A 17,362-nucleotide genomic window follows, 5' to 3' on the forward strand; every position below is an offset into this window, starting at 1 on the left:
GTATATAATTAATCTGGCATGGCATGACAGGTGAACTATAGTAATGTGGAATAATCGGATATTCCTGAACTTCTTTTGAGTAGTATATAAGCAGGGACATTTTCCCCAGACAATGTTTACAGTTATGAGAGCGCGATCCACATGTGTTCAATGTGTGAAGACCATTTCTGGTGTCTTGACCGTGTCTTGACAGTCGGACTATTTCTGAAGACGGCGTAAAAACATACTCACTTATTAGTGTGACTATACGAGAATATTGCTGCTGGATATGTCCATACGTCCCCTTGTATCATGGTTCTGTTGTTCCATGGTGAGAGAGTGAATAAATAGTCTTTTATGCTCTTCTTTGCCATACTTTAGTATTGCCAGTGTACTGGTGGTTGACAAACGATCAACGGCGAAACGTTGACAACCAGAGAGTATCCTGACGTTGACCGACAGACACGACAATGTACAGATGATCAACTAGTCAGGAGAACACTTCAGTGACGTGCTGATGGGCATTCTGAATAGCCATCATTGAACTGAACACCACTCTGCCTCCCCACGGTGACGTGAACGACAATTATAGCATCAACGCTGTCACTGAGATGGCAAATGGAGCACATATATATTGCCTATGTAATGCTTCGGGGGATTCTTATTAGCGGAATTGGTTTAAGTGTGTGAAGGACATGATTCAACCCTCCTCATACGATTTGATTTGTTATCACAAGTGTTCTGAAGTCGTAATATGGATTGACAACCTGTCCTGGAACATAATCTATTGCTATAATTTTCGCTGCTGTTTTGTCTTTTACACCCAATGGAATCTGTTTTGGCAGATAATCGAGACTGTTTTTTCTCTGGCCTTTGACGTTTCATATTTTCATAACTCGAGTCAGCAAAAGCGAGGTGCACATGGGAGCAACTCAGAGAGGATGAATAAATATATATATATATATATATAAACAATTTTGTTTAAATATTTCAGTTCTCATGTTGGTTTGAATTATATCCAGGACTTTAGACAACTGAATCCCCGGTGTTTAATCGTTGATATGATTAGTTTGACAGTGGTAACATTTTCAACGATAAGACACCTCGTGGTCTAACCTATTCTATCATGACACATGCTACATTTGACACACGAGACCTGAACACCTGCTACTCGATAGTACAGGTGTATGTCATGTCAAGCTATTGCTGTAACTGAATATCTTTTTTTAGGGTTGGTGGAAATATTCTGAGCCTAACTATGATGGAGTTGGTTGCCAGTTAATTTTCAACATGAACCCGTCCAATGTCCACTTCTGACATTGTGCTGGAGGGACTGAACATCATAATTTGCATAATGTTTGCCAGACAGTGCTTTCTTCAAGTTTGGGAAGAGGTGGAATTCTACCGGTACCAATCTGGTAAATACGGAGCATGTTGAATGAATTCAAAGCAAGTCATGCTTTGAAAGCATGACGAGAACAGGTTTCTGCACATGTGCATGGTCCTGGTGGAACAACGCACCTTTAATGAGTTTTCCACGATGCGTTAAGCCTTGGTATTCTCACGCAGTTGCCTAAGCAGATTAGCATAGTATTGGCCATTAATGGTCAGTCCAACGGAATCCATCACCCTTCCAACTGATTGGACTTGCCTACCCTTTTTGGAAGCGACGTTAGATGTTTCCAGTGTTTTAACTATTGGTGTACCCAAGACTCATCCATGGTTACAAATCGCTCCCAAAAAACCTAAGCTGGGTCGGCTTTTAAAGGATGTAAATTCTCACGAGAGATGATGAACCTAGAGTATTTCTGATCAGGAGTCAGAAGCTTTGGAACCCAGCGTGCTGATACTGTTGTCAGGCCTATTCCTTCCTCCAGAGTCTTCTCAAATCTCCCATGAAATATGCCTTCTATATTGGGTATCTTCCCCTAACTTGGACACCATGTCTGCATGTCCGCATGTCCGCATGGATGTTTGTTGGGAGTTAGACCTTTCAGTTGGAGACAACTGATGACAGCACGGCAGTCAATGTTCCCCATGTTCATCAACAGAGAATACCTTGTCCCTTTGATTCCTGCAGAAATATGCTGCCTGGTTATGTATTTGGTTCAAGTGCAGCCTGTAAGCATGGGAAGTTTAGTACTTTACACCAGGAAACCGTTAAGGGTGTACTAAACATCTTCAGAAGTTGGGCTCAAAACTTTCAACTTCCCTCGTAAATCACGTCTTTCTCTATCTGTGTCTTTAAAATCAGTCGACCAAATGGACAATACGATTCCGAGTATATCTCTTTCTATTTCATTAGGTGGAACGGGCTACATTGATATGTCAGTGATCTTGACACTCGTTCGATCCAAATTCAAGTAAAAGGACAGATGCAACCATTTTTGGAATCCATGCTCCCAACAGTAGATCAAGTGGTCTCTCAAATCACTGAATTGATAACGCTGAAACATGGCAACAACCATCCAATCAATGGCGTAAGCTCACAGACGTCCACCATATTAAAATTGTATATTCTTCCGTATTTGTCCAAGAATAGTTATGCTAACTGTGTAGTTATATTTGTTAATGTATAGTCAAAATGTTTAAATTATTTACTATTTAAATTTGCTGGAAAAAAGATGACATTTGGTCATATTCTCCTTGGAAATTGGTTTCTATGATTTAATATTAGTTTTCTGTCTCTGGATAAGATTGCGCCCACTCCTGGACGAAAACAGAACAGCGCGTGTCTCAGATACACCATGCCTTTGACATTTTTGCAGCCCCACCGACGCATGTCAAATAACTTGGAAACGTGTGTTTGTGAAGATGTCATTTCTTTCTCCAATTATTTTAATGATAACAAACTGTATAACAGCTGGCTTTGTATCTTGATACAGTTTTTAACCTCAGGACGCCCAGTGTAACTTAAGACGCAATATCCATCTGCCAAAGGTGTTATCGTACTGTGTGTGACCACCGGTAATACTAACATCAAGGCGCACAGAATAGACCTACCAAATTCCTTTCCGCTTGTTAATTCTACTGTCGATTCGATTAGTCAAATTTACGATTTCTGGTAAAAATTGAATCGATTTCGGTAGGGCTGCTTTAAAGGACTCGGCTCCAGCACATCAACACATGACGTTCCCATGAACACTGAATACCGAAGCACTCTCCTCTATTGGTCTGTATCGTCTACTTGGTTCGCCCCTTGTCTGACTGTCGTCATTTAGCATGTTGTATGTCGGAGTGAGAGACGCACATTTCAATTTGCTCTGATCATATTGACAGCCAGAACCACAGCTGACCAGGAAGAGTTGTACTTGGTAAATTGCTTCCCCGTGAGTTTACAGACTGTCTGTCATCGCCTGCGGGTGCCCCTTCCCTGACGTGGATTTCATGACTGACGTATTCCCCGGGGGTGGTGCTTGTGAGAGTGTTAGTTGCATGAACAAGTTCCCTCCATCCTGAAGTACTGCCATATAATGTCAAGTATGTTGTCATATATATCGTCCCAATTCCAGATTCGCCCTGATTATATCTTTTGCTTTTTCAACATCTTATCCGAAGTCGTGGGTTTCACCGAAGTGGTATACCTCGAAGACCTGCATCACTTCGGACTTTCCTCCCACATCAAGTTGATACGCTGTATCATGACTGAAGCACTATTCAAACTGGTGTTAACTCCAACTTACAATCAGCAAGCCCTGTGGAGTTACCGAATCAGAATTTCTGTTCCTGATCGTTTTCTAGCGAACTGTATTGCGGATCTGGTGGTGGCTGTGTGACTTGTCTGATTGACTGACATCGGGAGTGTCAGGAGTGTTTTCTTGGCAAATGTCTTCAACACACATGTGTCTCCTATTCCGAGAGAAAGTAATCTAACGCAAGGTACATGTTCCTTGATTGTACACCCATTTTGAATGTAGATGCCAGCGCTGAGAAAGGATGGGGTGTAATAATAAATTACCCGCGGCTAGTATTGCTCTCAATTTGTATTTTCGAGACAGAACTCACATATGGTTCTCAGAAAGCTATAATTGCTCACAGCTAGAGTTTAGAAGCCTCCTTGCTGATTGGCTAATTAGAAAGGTCAGGTGACGTGACCTCCTACCTTCGCTGTCTTGTCACTAACAGTGATCTCTGCTGCATGCCGAATTCTGGGTGTTGCCGCACATGAGAGGTCTATTCTGTGTTGATTTTTACCTTCGCGAGTTCTTTAACTTCCTTTGATTAATATATAAAGAAAGCAGTCACTTCTGGACCTAATCAGTATAGACTTCGTGGCTTCCGCCCTGAATGAGTCAAGTCCAGCCTAGGGCTGAAAGTGCAACAGCGACTTGGAATACCCGATCAAGGACGCGTTACAACGTCCACACTGACGCGTCTGTTATGACATCAAAAATGACACCAGACGTTGCTTCCGCCTTTGTCGGATAGGGTCCTGCTGTGAAAGGATAAGTTTCCGTGACAGGACGTGGTACTGATGACATTGTTCCTGGAGGCAGGGACTAGTGAATATGTTTTATTGATCCTGGGTTATTTTTTTCCACTCGTGAGCGACAAGAGGTTTCTTTAGCAACAATGATACACAGAGATTCCGCCCAACCCTAGTCTAATTAAATTCCTCCAAAGGAAGGGCAGTGTTTTCACAGTTTGTCACTGGTTTGTCACTGGTCCCAATTGTGAAGATCGATGCTCATGATGTTAATCACTGGATTGTCTGGTCTACACTCGATTATTTACAGTCCGTTGCAATATAGCTGGAATATTGCTTAGTGCGGCGTTAAACAACAAACAAATGGTTACCATGGCTATTCGAATTAATGTCGTGTTCTGTGTCAGAACAGCCTGCCCTATGTTTGCATAAACCCCCATGTCGCCTCGAGGCATGTACGAATTAAACCACTTTCTCGGATCAGTGCAACAGGACTAAAATATACCCTGTGGCAAAACATTAACTTGTTTAGAATCGATGTTTTTCACTTTCAAATTCTGATTTTTCTTTATGCCGACAGGTTCAGTAGGACACCGTACTTTTATAAATTTACACATAACCAATATGTCTTTTAGTAATAGAACTGTTAAGATTTACCCTCGTGCCTCGTATTCCCTCAATCGTTTGGAATTGTGAAAAGCTCTGAGCAGATTGCAGCATTGAACGTTTGCCGTATCAGGATCCCACGGTCCAGTTTCGAATCCGAAATTCCATCACGACCCTTGCTTCATCAGCATTATTCACGTCTTGTTGCTTTCAAGAAAGTTTTTGACTTCTACGACCTGCCTGACTTCTTCTCCACATTAAATTAACATTCCGTGACTTACCTGAAATTCTGTGAATTAAAACATACCCACTCACATCGTTAAAAACGTACTCATACTCGTGGAGTTCGTATTTTTTCAAAACAATATCTTTTGGAATGATTTACAAGAATTAAGTATGCTGTTCGATTCCACACATGGGTACAATATTTGAAGATTGTGCTGATGACACATTCCCCTCACTCACCCCTAAAAGTGGCGTCAAACCTTACACACTCACTCATCCAAATTGGGATGTCTTAATGCAGTAGTGCCATCCATCAAGTCTAGGAATTGTCTGTGAAGCTAATGCATCAGCCTGGGGCCGACGTTATCGTTGACCCCTCCAAGGTGACGAGTCGGGACACAATATTTGAATTTATATTGGCGTGCATGTTGAAGTGGACATATTGACCACGTCTAGATCTGTACTCGTGTCTGGCCCAACTTTGGTTGACGGCTCTTTATGTTGAACTACAGTGACAGAAATTTGTATGATTCGTTTGCTCGTTGTCATGTCTCTATCCTGACTTCACAGTGCAAGCATACAGATAGCCGTTGTGGTAGCAATCCATGCTATGAGTTACACGGGTCACTAGCAAGGTGTAGAGGGTTTTACAAGCTGAATGAGCTTGTAGACCACGAGACCTGAGTTCAAAGGTTCACCACGAGCTCCTATGTGGTCAGATCCCGTAAATTCCAGTGATGACACGTGTTACTCGTGTAACACATGACCTCATACGAAACACCTGACCTCATACAAAACACATGACCTCATACAAAACACATGACCTCATACAAAACACATAACCTCATACAAAACACATGACCTCATACGAAACACATAACCTCATACAAAACACATGACCTCATACAAAACACATAACCTCATACGAAACACATGACCTCATACGAAACACCTGACCTCATACGAAACACATAACTTCATACAAAACACATGACCTCATGCGAAACACATAACCTCATACAAAACACATGACGTCGTGATGTTCGTACAAGTCAACGAACCAACCTGTGTACAAGACAGCTAGATTTAATTACGATTATTGATAATTTTGTATTCAAACTGTGACACTGAAGCGTTTTTTTCGTTACTTGGTTTATTAAAAGCTGAAGAAGATTAAATTGAAAGTTCATATTTTATTGTTTTTACATCCCATCAACCTATTTCTTTCTTTGTTTAAAATTTAAAGGGTCCAATCTAATATAACTTATTTCGATCACCGACCCAAATCGGTAGACAAAAAAGAAATCAATACACGCTATTTCATGTGACTTGTGTTTGTGGCCATGTTGTCTCATGATGTGATACTTGTTCTGTGCTACAGTTTTGTATGGTCAACGTTAATCATTTCCTTCCTCTCAAATTCACTTAATGTCTATATGAATTAAGCCCATTGCAAAGCTTATAAGAGAGAATTTAACTTTACTTTGACATTAAAAGCATTACACCTGATATCTTGTTTAAAGCCTAATTGAAAACATTAATTTCCAAAGTAAATAAATGAAATTATATTGTTTTACATTTTTGAAAAGATATCATTCTAAAGTTTATTTTCTGAATAAAAGCGACAAAACGCTTTCTATATTCAATAGAAATATCTGCTAAAAGCGATTATAGTCAGGTTGTACGATTCCGACTATACCACGGGACCTGAAACACTATCAAACAGTAGGAATACCAGGTGTTCCTGAGCGTATCCTGCCCAACCGGTTGCAGAATACTGCATACTCGTACAATACTGCCTGACATATACATACCAACAGCGTTATGAAATTGCATGCTTATATTACCGAAGCAAGAAGTTGACGTCGACTTATTCGTAGTCCTAGTGGTCACACCGATGGTCTCGTCATCATCTCGATGTTTACCAGCAAATAAATCAAGAAGCCCTTTCCACAACCATAGTAGTAAGTGAGGTTTTACACCGCTTTTAGCAATATTCCAACAATATCACGGCGGGGAACACCAGAAATGGGTTTCACACATTGTACCCATGTCGTGATTCGAACCCGGGTCTTCGGTGTGACGAGCGAACGCTTTAACCACTAGGCTACCCAACCGCCCCTCCACAACCATAAGCAATGTCTACTAAAAGCAGAGTCGATCGCACGGTTCCGACTATATCACGTGCATGTGTTTCTGAAACAATATCAAATAGTGATGACACCAAGTGTTTGCGAAAATGTGAGCGAATTCTACCCCACCGGTGGCACTCGTCACAAACACATACAAAGGCAAGTCAATTGTGGAAAAAAACATGGAATGTGTAAGCAATGTGCACTGAAGCCCATCATCATGTAGACTACCGGTAGCTATGTCTTATTCTGAATCTAAGGTCACTGGTCATGTTAGAACCTATCACATTCAGGCGCCATTAAACTGCCGTCAGACGTTTCTTCGTCCAATGACATGTTTCTAGCATAACTCCAACATTGATGGTATGGGAAGTCGAATTGGTATATTTTTATTCATGTAAGTATAATCCAAATGGATCTGTTTCTTACGTCTTACAAATGCTCAATTCTCACCGAGGAATCCGGGGATTATTTGTGGAGTGATGTCGTAGTGTTTCCACAGACGTTAGCCCACATCCATCAGACTGACACTTACGTTCCTGGAATACTCCCCCAGGGCATCAGTAGTAAAATAGATGCCTCAACAGTTCACCTTCCGTCTGCACTTAGGGATAACACTCAGTATTCTAGTAATACCACGGTAGCCTGTGAATAATCGAGTCTGGACCCGACAATCAAGTGATTGATAGCACGAGCACTGTTACACGCCGTCGGTTACGGTGACACACAGTCCAGCAAGTCACCGAGCCTGACCATCCCATCCCTTCAGTCGCCAACTACGACCGGAATCGGTTGCAGGGGAATTATTCTAACCCGGAATCCTCGTGGGGTAGGTTTGTAAAGAACATTGAAAACAATAGGGCTCTATATGAGTCAGTTTTGCCTTGCTGACCTATTCCCGTGTTTCTGTTAAGTATGTTGTTAGTCTATGTTTATAGGTCAGTTTATACTTACCGTTTTATTGTAGAGATCATAATACAAATATAATATGATATCCCCGCTCTATGACGGCGGTCTGTAAATAATCGAGTCTGGAAAAGACAACACAGTGATTGACATCATGAGCATGGATCAACACATGTCACAGAGCCCGACCCTTCCATTAAGTCGCCATTCGATCCATTAAGTTTGGGCTGCTGGGGCCATATTCTAGTCCGATTTCCCAAAGCTATTGAAAAACAGGCTAAAGAATTTGAGGTCACATACAATCAACATAAAATATTTCATGTGGTTAATTGTATTCCCCTGGTTGTTAATCTACACAGTTAAATCGCCAATATATCACTGCAACCCTCCTTCTTACATCCTCGGTCAAAGTGTATGAAGACGCAAACTGCCTGTCTGACTCTCTGCATCGAGCACAGCTGAAGGCGCAGACTCAATTAGGAATGTTCAGGTTCAAATACACAGATACAGGCTGAAACAAATCAACCCTCGTAGTCCGAGATCGACAACTCGGATGTGTATCCTTCATCCATCTTCATTGGGTGCACCGTGGACTGGAACAATGATATAAGGTCAGGCCAACAAAGTGACCCTCTAGCTGCTTCTGTGACAGTGCCCGGATGATGAGGGAGTTTCAGGTGAGGAGTGGGGACTCCATCAGTGACGTCTTTAACAGCCACATAAGCAACGTTGTAAACAAGATGACGCGTGTGATAGATTTGGCTACTCTCTGCATTGTCATTCCCATCAGAAAGTCTCTCAGAATTTTAGAATGGATTTATTGACAAAAGATATCGTGACGTGCAATTTCCTGTTTGATGCGATGATGATTGATCCTGAATGTTTATTTTATAAAGAGATCAGAACATGTTATCTCAACGTCATCGATCTGTATAGTTGACTTCTCTGGTTTGTTTCCCTTGACCAGCACGTCCCGTTTGGCCGCACGCCTTGTTTTACAGACAGAATTCAGAGTGTAAAGTTGCAAATGAAAACGGAATTTAAATGAATAATGAATAGACGTTTCACAAGTGGATCTAGCATTTATAACGACGTTTCTTTTCAGCAGCAGATGCATTTTCTTTTGAACGTGAAAGGATGGCGATGCATTCGCTTGATTTTACGGGGTGATGTAGTAGCCTTGTGGCTAGTTGTACATGTTTCTGGGTTTGGGACAAGATAACCCTGGCTAGTTGTACATGTTTCTGGGTTTGGGACAAGATAACCCTGGCTAGTTGTACATGTTTCTGACTGTGAGACAAGATAACTCTGGCTAGTTGTACATGTTTCTGACTGTGAGACAAGATAACCCTGGCTAGTTGTACATGTTTCTGACTGTGAGACAAGATAACCCTGGCTAGTTGTACATGTTTCTGGCTGTGAGACAAGATAACTCTGGCTAGTTGTACATGTTTCTGACTGTGAGACAAGATAACCCTGGCTAGTTGTACATGTGTCTGGCAGTGAGACAAGATAACCCTGGCTAGTTGTATCTGTTTCTGACTGTGAGACAAAATAACCTTGGCTAGTTGTTCATGTTTCTGGGTTTGGGACAAGATAACCCTGGCTAGTTGTACCGGTTTCTGACTGTGAGACAAGATAACCCTGGCTAGTTGTACATGTTTCTGGCAGTGAGACAAAATAACCTTGGCTAGTTGTTCATGTTTCTGGGTTTGGCACAAGATAACCTTGGCTAGTTGTATCTGTTTCTGACTGTGAGACAAGATAACCCTGGCTAGTTGTATCTGTTTCTGGCAGTGAGACAAAATAACCTTGGCTAGTTGTTCATGTTTCTGGGTTTGGGACAAGATGACCCTGGCTAGTTGTACCGGTTTCTGACTGTGAGACAAGATAACCCTGGCTAGTTGTACATGTTTCTGGCTGTGAGACAAGATAACCCTGGCTAGTTGTATCTGTTTCTGACTGTGAGACAAAATAACCTTGGCTAGTTGTACATGTTTCTGACTGTGAGACAAGATAACTCTGGCTAGTTGTACATGTTTGTGACTGTGAGACAAGATAACCCTGGCTAGTTGTACATGTTTCTGACTGTGAGACAAGATAACCCTGGCTAGTTGTACATGTTTCTGGGTTTGGGACAAGATAACCCTGGCTAGTTGTACATGTGTCTGGGTTTAGGACAAGATAACCCTGGCTAGTTGTACATGTTTCTGACTGTGAGACAAGATAACCCTGGCTAGTTGTACATGTTTCTGACTGTGAGACAAGATAACCCTGGCTAGTTGTACATGTTTCTGACTGTGAGACAAGATAACCCTGGTTAGTTGTACATGTTTCTGACTGTGAGACAAGATAACCCTGGCTAGTTGTACATGTTTCTGGCTGTGAGACAAGATAACCCTGGCTAGTTGTACATGTTTCTGACTGTGAGACAAGATAACCCTGGCTAGTTGTACATGTTTCTGACTGTGAGACAAGATAACCCTGGCTAGTTGTACATGTTTCTGACTGTGAGACAAGATAACTCTGGCTAGTTGTACATGTTTCTGACTGTGAGACAAGATAACCCTGGCTAGTTGTACATGTTTCTGGCAGTGAGACAAGATAACCCTGGCTAGTTGTATCTGTTTCTGACTGTGAGACAAAATAACCTTGGCTAGTTGTTCATGTTTCTGGTTTTGGGACAAGATAACCCTGGCTAGTTGTACCGGTTTCTGACTGTGAGACAAGATAACCCTGGCTAGTTGTACATGTTTCTGGCAGTGAGACAAGATAACCCTGGCTAGTTGTACATGTTTCTGGCAGTGAGACAAAATAACCTTGGCTAGTTGTTCATGTTTCTGACTGTGAGACAAGATAACCCTGGCTAGTTGTACATGTTTCTGACTGTGAGACAAGATAACCCTGGCTAGTTGTACCGGTTTCTGACTGTGAGACAAGATAACCCTGGCTAGTTGTATCTGTTTCTGACTGTGAGACAAAATAACCTTGGCTAGTTGTTCATGTTTCTGGGTTTGGGACAAGATAACCCTGGCTAGTTGTATCTGTTTCTGACTGTGAGACAAGATAACCCTGGCTAGTTGTATCTGTTTCTGACTGTGAGACAAAATAACCTTGGCTAGTTGTTCATGTTTCTGGGTTTGGGACAAGATAACCCTGGCTAGTTGTACATGTTTCTGACTGTGAGACAAGATAACCCTGGCTAGTTGTACATGTTTCTGGCTGTGAGACAAAATAACCTTGGCTAGTTGTTCATGTTTCTGGGTTTGGGACAAGATAACCCTGGCTAGTTGTACATGTTTCTGACTGTGAGACAAGATAACCCTGGCTAGTTGTACATGTTTCTGACTGTGAGACAAGATAACCCTGGCTAGTTGTACATGTTTCTGGCTGTGAGACAAAATAACCTTGGCTAGTTGTTCATGTTTCTGGGTTTGGGACAAGATAACCCTGGCTAGTTGTACATGTTTCTGACTGTGAGACAAGATAACCCTGGCTAGTTGTACATGTTTCTGACTGTGAGACAAGATAACCCTGGCTAGTTGTATCTGTTTCTGGCAGTGAGACAAAATAACCTTGGCTAGTTGTTCATGTTTCTGGGTTTGGGACAAGATGACCCTGGCTAGTTGTACCGGTTTCTGACTGTGAGACAAGATAACCTTGGCTAGTTGTACATGTTTCTGGCTGTGAGACAAGATAACCTTGGCTAGTTGTATCTGTTTCTGACTGTGAGACAAAATAACCTTGGCTAGTTGTACATGTTTCTGACTGTGAGACAAGATAACTCTGGCTAGTTGTACCGGTTTCTGACTGTGAGACAAGATAACCCTGGCTAGTTGTACATGTTTCTGACTGTGAGACAAGATAACCCTGGCTAGTTGTACATGTTTCTGGGTTTGGGACAAGATAACCCTGGCTAGTTGTACATGTGTCTGGGTTTAGGACAAGATAACCCTGGCTAGTTGTACATGTTTCTGACTGTGAGACAAGATAACCCTGGCTAGTTGTACATGTTTCTGACTGTGAGACAAGATAACCCTGGCTAGTTGTACATGTTTCTGACTGTGAGACAAGATAACCCTGGTTAGTTGTACATGTTTCTGACTGTGAGACAAGATAACCCTGGCTAGTTGTACATGTTTCTGGCTGTGAGACAAGATAACCCTGGCTAGTTGTACATGTTTCTGACTGTGAGACAAGATAACCCTGGCTAGTTGTACATGTTTCTGACTGTGAGACAAGATAACCCTGGCTAGTTGTACATGTTTCTGACTGTGAGACAAGATAACTCTGGCTAGTTGTACATGTTTCTGACTGTGAGACAAGATAACCCTGGCTAGTTGTACATGTTTCTGGCAGTGAGACAAGATAACCCTGGCTAGTTGTATCTGTTTCTGACTGTGAGACAAAATAACCTTGGCTAGTTGTTCATGTTTCTGGTTTTGGGACAAGATAACCCTGGCTAGTTGTACCGGTTTCTGACTGTGAGACAAGATAACCCTGGCTAGTTGTATATGTTTCTGGCAGTGAGACAAGATAACCCTGGCTAGTTGTACATGTTTCTGGCAGTGAGACAAAATAACCTTGGCTAGTTGTTCATGTTTCTGACTGTGAGACAAGATAACCCTGGCTAGTTGTACATGTTTCTGACTGTGAGACAAGATAACCCTGGCTAGTTGTACATGTTTCTGACTGTGAGACAAGATAACCCTGGCTAGTTGTACATGTTTCTGACTGTGAGACAAGATAACCCTGGCTAGTTGTACATGTTTCTGACTGTGAGACAAGATAACTCTGGCTAGTTGTACATGTTTCTGACTGTGAGACAAGATAACCCTGGCTAGTTGTACATGTTTCTGGCAGTGAGACAAGATAACCCTGGCTAGTTGTATCTGTTTCTGACTGTGAGACAAAATAACCTTGGCTAGTTGTTCATGTTTCTGGTTTTGGGACAAGATAACCCTGGCTAGTTGTACCGGTTTCTGACTGTGAGACAAGATAACCCTGGCTAGTTGTACATGTTTCTGGCAGTGAGACAAGATAACCCTGGCTAGTTGTACATGTTTCTGGCAGTGAGACAAAATAACCTTGGCTAGTTGTTCATGTTTCTGACTGTGAGACAAGATAACCCTGGCTAGTTGTACATGTTTCTGACTGTGAGACAAGATAACCCTGGCTAGTTGTACCGGTTTCTGACTGTGAGACAAGATAACCCTGGCTAGTTGTATCTGTTTCTGACTGTGAGACAAAATAACCTTGGCTAGTTGTTCATGTTTCTGGGTTTGGGACAAGATAACCCTGGCTAGTTGTATCTGTTTCTGACTGTGAGACAAGATAACCCTGGCTAGTTGTATCTGTTTCTGACTGTGAGACAAAATAACCTTGGCTAGTTGTTCATGTTTCTGGGTTTGGGACAAGATAACCCTGGCTAGTTGTACATGTTTCTGACTGTGAGACAAGATAACCCTGGCTAGTTGTACATGTTTCTGGCTGTGAGACAAAATAACCTTGGCTAGTTGTTCATGTTTCTGGGTTTGGGACAAGATAACCCTGGCTAGTTGTACATGTTTCTGACTGTGAGACAAGATAACCCTGGCTAGTTGTACATGTTTCTGACTGTGAGACAAGATAACCCTGGCTAGTTGTATCTGTTTCTGGCAGTGAGACAAAATAACCTTGGCTAGTTGTTCATGTTTCTGGGTTTGGGACAAGATGACCCTGGCTAGTTGTACCGGTTTCTGACTGTGAGACAAGATAACCCTGGCTAGTTGTACATGTTTCTGGCTGTGAGACAAGATAACCTTGGCTAGTTGTATCTGTTTCTGACTGTGAGACAAAATAACCTTGGCTAGTTGTTCATGTTTCTGGGTTTGGGACAAGATAACCCTGGCTAGTTGTATCTGTTTCTGACTGTGAGACAAGATAACCCTGGCTAGTTGTATCTGTTTCTGACTGTGAGACAAAATAACCTTGGCTAGTTGTTCATGTTTCTGGGTTTGGGACAAGATAACCCTGGCTAGTTGTACATGTTTCTGACTGTGAGACAAGATAACCCTGGCTAGTTGTACATGTTTCTGGCTGTGAGACAAAATAACCTTGGCTAGTTGTTCATGTTTCTGGGTTTGGGACAAGATAACCCTGGCTAGTTGTACATGTTTCTGACTGTGAGACAAGATAACCCTGGCTAGTTGTACATGTTTCTGACTGTGAGACAAGATAACCCTGGCTAGTTGTATCTGTTTCTGGCAGTGAGACAAAATAACCTTGGCTAGTTGTTCATGTTTCTGGGTTTGGGACAAGATGACCCTGGCTAGTTGTACCGGTTTCTGACTGTGAGACAAGATAACCCTGGCTAGTTGTACATGTTTCTGGCTGTGAGACAAGATAACCTTGGCTAGTTGTATCTGTTTCTGACTGTGAGACAAAATAACCTTGGCTAGTTGTACATGTTTCTGACTGTGAGACAAGATAACTCTGGCTAGTTGTACATGTTTCTGACTGTGAGACAAGATAACCCTGGCTAGTTGTACATGTTTCTGACTGTGAGACAAGATAACCCTGGCTAGTTGTACATGTTTCTGGCAGTGAGACAAAATAACCTTGGCTAGTTGTTCATGTTTCTGGGTTTGGGACAAGATAACCCTGGCTAGTTGTACCGGTTTCTGACTGTGAGACAAGATAACCCTGGCTAGTTGTACATGTTTCTGGCTGTGAGACAAGATAACCCTGGCTAGTTGTACATGTTTCTGACTGTGAGACAAGATAACTCTGGCTAGTTGTACATGTGTCTGGCAGTGAGACAAGATAACTCTGGCTAGTTGTACATGTTTCTGACTGTGAGACAAGATAACTCTGGCTAGTTGTACCGGTTTCTGACTGTGAGACAAGATAACCCTGGCTAGTTGTACATGTTTCTGACTGTGAGACAAGATAACCCTGGCTAGTTGTACATGTTTCTGACTGTGAGACAAGATAACCCTGGCTAGTTGTACATGTGTCTGGCAGTGAGACAAGATAACTCTGGCTAGTTGTACATGTTTCTGACTGTGAGACAAGATAACCCTGGCTAGTTGTACATGTGTCTGGCAGTGAGACAAGATAACCCTGGCTAGTTGTACATGTTTCTGGCTGTGAGACAAGATAACCCTGGCTAGTTGTACATGTTTCTGGCTGTGAGACAAGACAACCTGGCTAATCGTACGTGTGTCGAGTTCCATGTCAGAGCAGTCTGATACCAACATATCCTCGTTACGGTGGCGTTGACCGACACACACGGCAATCAACAGATAACGACCCATCAGCCAGTAGAGCAAACCATTCAGAATATTCAGACCATTCAGACCATTCAGACTGGAGTGAACGAAATGAACCGACCTACCACGACGTGAGCGACCATTACATCGTCAACGCCGTCACTGTGATGCCAAATATGGTGTTGATGTAAACTTCCTTATGTAATTGTTCATAGCAATTGATGTATACACCTTGAATTCCAAGCGAGTTCTTTGATACGGGTGAATAACGGGATAAGAGACGATGATGCCCCAGTTGTTGATCGATTTCCATGTATTAGCAGAGGGGAATTTATCAGTTTAAATGGGAAAATCATTTTAACTTTGATAAACGAATATATTAAGTAGCAAATATATCTATTCAATTTTAAATTTCGTTGTACATACATGTATACTACTCAAAGGAAGTAAAGAACACAAGATTCTTTTATATGACTAAAGTTATCTGTTATGCCATAATAGATTAATTATAGTAATATATAAGAATCGTATGTTCTTTAATTTATATTGAGTAATATATATTGTATGAAGCATTATGTCTTTATTGCATCACGTGTGTAAATAGGAACTGTAACCTCATACGAATATCAGGAGAATAAGTACAAACATCACAACATGATTCTGTTCCTAGAATGAAACTTTCTATGAAACTAGAAAAACTGAAACGTGTGAATGAGCTGGTGTCTCTTGCTTCAGTGTCGGTAGTTCGGAGTTCGATCAGTCAAGATAATCCAGGCGATGACGCTTCCGGATTTGAATTTATATTGGACTGTATCTAACTGGTGCATCTGTTGATGCTGGAGTTGATCGACTGTAGGTATAAATAGACGCCCTATTCCATATTCTCACTTGTAATTTCCTCTCCCGCCAATGTCAGGGGGGAGGTTGGGGGATGCCGGTCAGTCGTCCTAGGTTTAGAGGTCAGAAGAATCGACAAATAACGCCAGGAAGTTAAAGTTATCTTCAATTATGACTGTTCACCCCCTAGTCAGGATACTGCAGTTTTTAAATTATACCGACGTGTACAATGAACAGTTCTATGTAATCCATGTGAGTTTGTGTGTGTGTGTGTGTGTGTGTGTGTGTGTGTGTGTGTGTGGAGGTGGGGTGTTGTTGGTAGAATGGGTTGCCCGTGTTTGTCGTTAGAGATAAGAGATTCACGCTATTTGACCGTTAATGGCGTGCAATTATACCCACGAGGTGAGGATATCTGCTCATGATTTCAGCCACTAGTTTACCTGGTTCAGACTCGATTGTTAAGTTATTGAAATAACTCTCATGCGTTAATTAGATCAGATTATTCTTCTTGATTTTGGTGATGTGATAAAGTAATCATTATTCTACATATTTGTGCAATCGAAAATTTAGAATAGGTCCCATACACTCCATTGCCTACTGGAGTGTCTCCGTGGTGTAGTGGCTAGAAGGTCAGCCTGGAGAGCGGAAGGTCGGAGTTCGATCCCCTGTCGAGTATTCCAAAAGTTAAAAGATGGTACTTGTTGTTACCCTGTCTGGCACTCGGCATTTAAGGGATAAAACAAGGGCTGGCTGCTTCCCTGCCTGCCTCTCCGCATTAGGGGGATAAAACAAGCACTGGTTGGCTTAGAGTCAGTAAACTGTGTCTGGATGGGGTATTCATGTTAAACAGTGGCATGCTGTCTCAGTAGTGTAGCACTACAAAACCGGCATTATTCTGGACTAATACAAGCACGCACGCACGCACGCACGCACGCACGCACGCACACTACGTAGGTACGTCACTATAATCTTGAACGCGACGTTAACCCGTTTTTATG

General features: G+C 42.0%; 1 protein-coding gene across 1 annotated transcript; it reads right to left on the bottom strand.

Moving 5' to 3' along the window:
• Positions 1–8,795: 8,795 nt before the first annotated feature.
• LOC139445403 (centrosome-associated protein CEP250-like) lies at positions 8,796–15,572 on the bottom strand. Its single transcript, XM_071226543.1, has 3 exons — positions 13,083–15,572; positions 10,815–12,164; positions 8,796–8,867 (listed from the first exon to the last, which is right to left on the bottom strand). The coding sequence occupies exons 1-3, from the start codon at positions 15,570–15,572 to the stop codon at positions 8,796–8,798; spliced, it is 3,912 nt and encodes a 1,303-aa protein (XP_071082644.1).
• Between the last annotated feature and the right edge of the window lie 1,790 nt (positions 15,573–17,362).

This window comes from Haliotis cracherodii, unplaced genomic scaffold, assembly GCF_022045235.1.
Source record: "Haliotis cracherodii isolate W230 unplaced genomic scaffold, xgHalCrac1.p SCAF_6, whole genome shotgun sequence".
Taxonomy (NCBI): Eukaryota; Metazoa; Mollusca; class Gastropoda; order Lepetellida; family Haliotidae; genus Haliotis; species Haliotis cracherodii.

Bases quoted from the DNA above. Each gene is read 5' to 3' on its own strand.
- LOC139445403 (XM_071226543.1), bottom strand. From the start codon at position 15,572: ATGGGTCGTTATCTGTTGATTGCCGTGTGTGTCGGTCAACGCCACCGT. The intron at 12,165-13,082 runs GTACAACTAGCC...TCCCAAACCCAG, and splicing joins TGTCTCACAGTCAGAAACAT to AAACATGTACAACTAGCCAG. The intron at 8,868-10,814 runs GTACAACTAGCC...TCATTGTTCCAG, and splicing joins TGTCTCACAGTCAGAAACAT to TCCACGGTGCACCCAATGAA.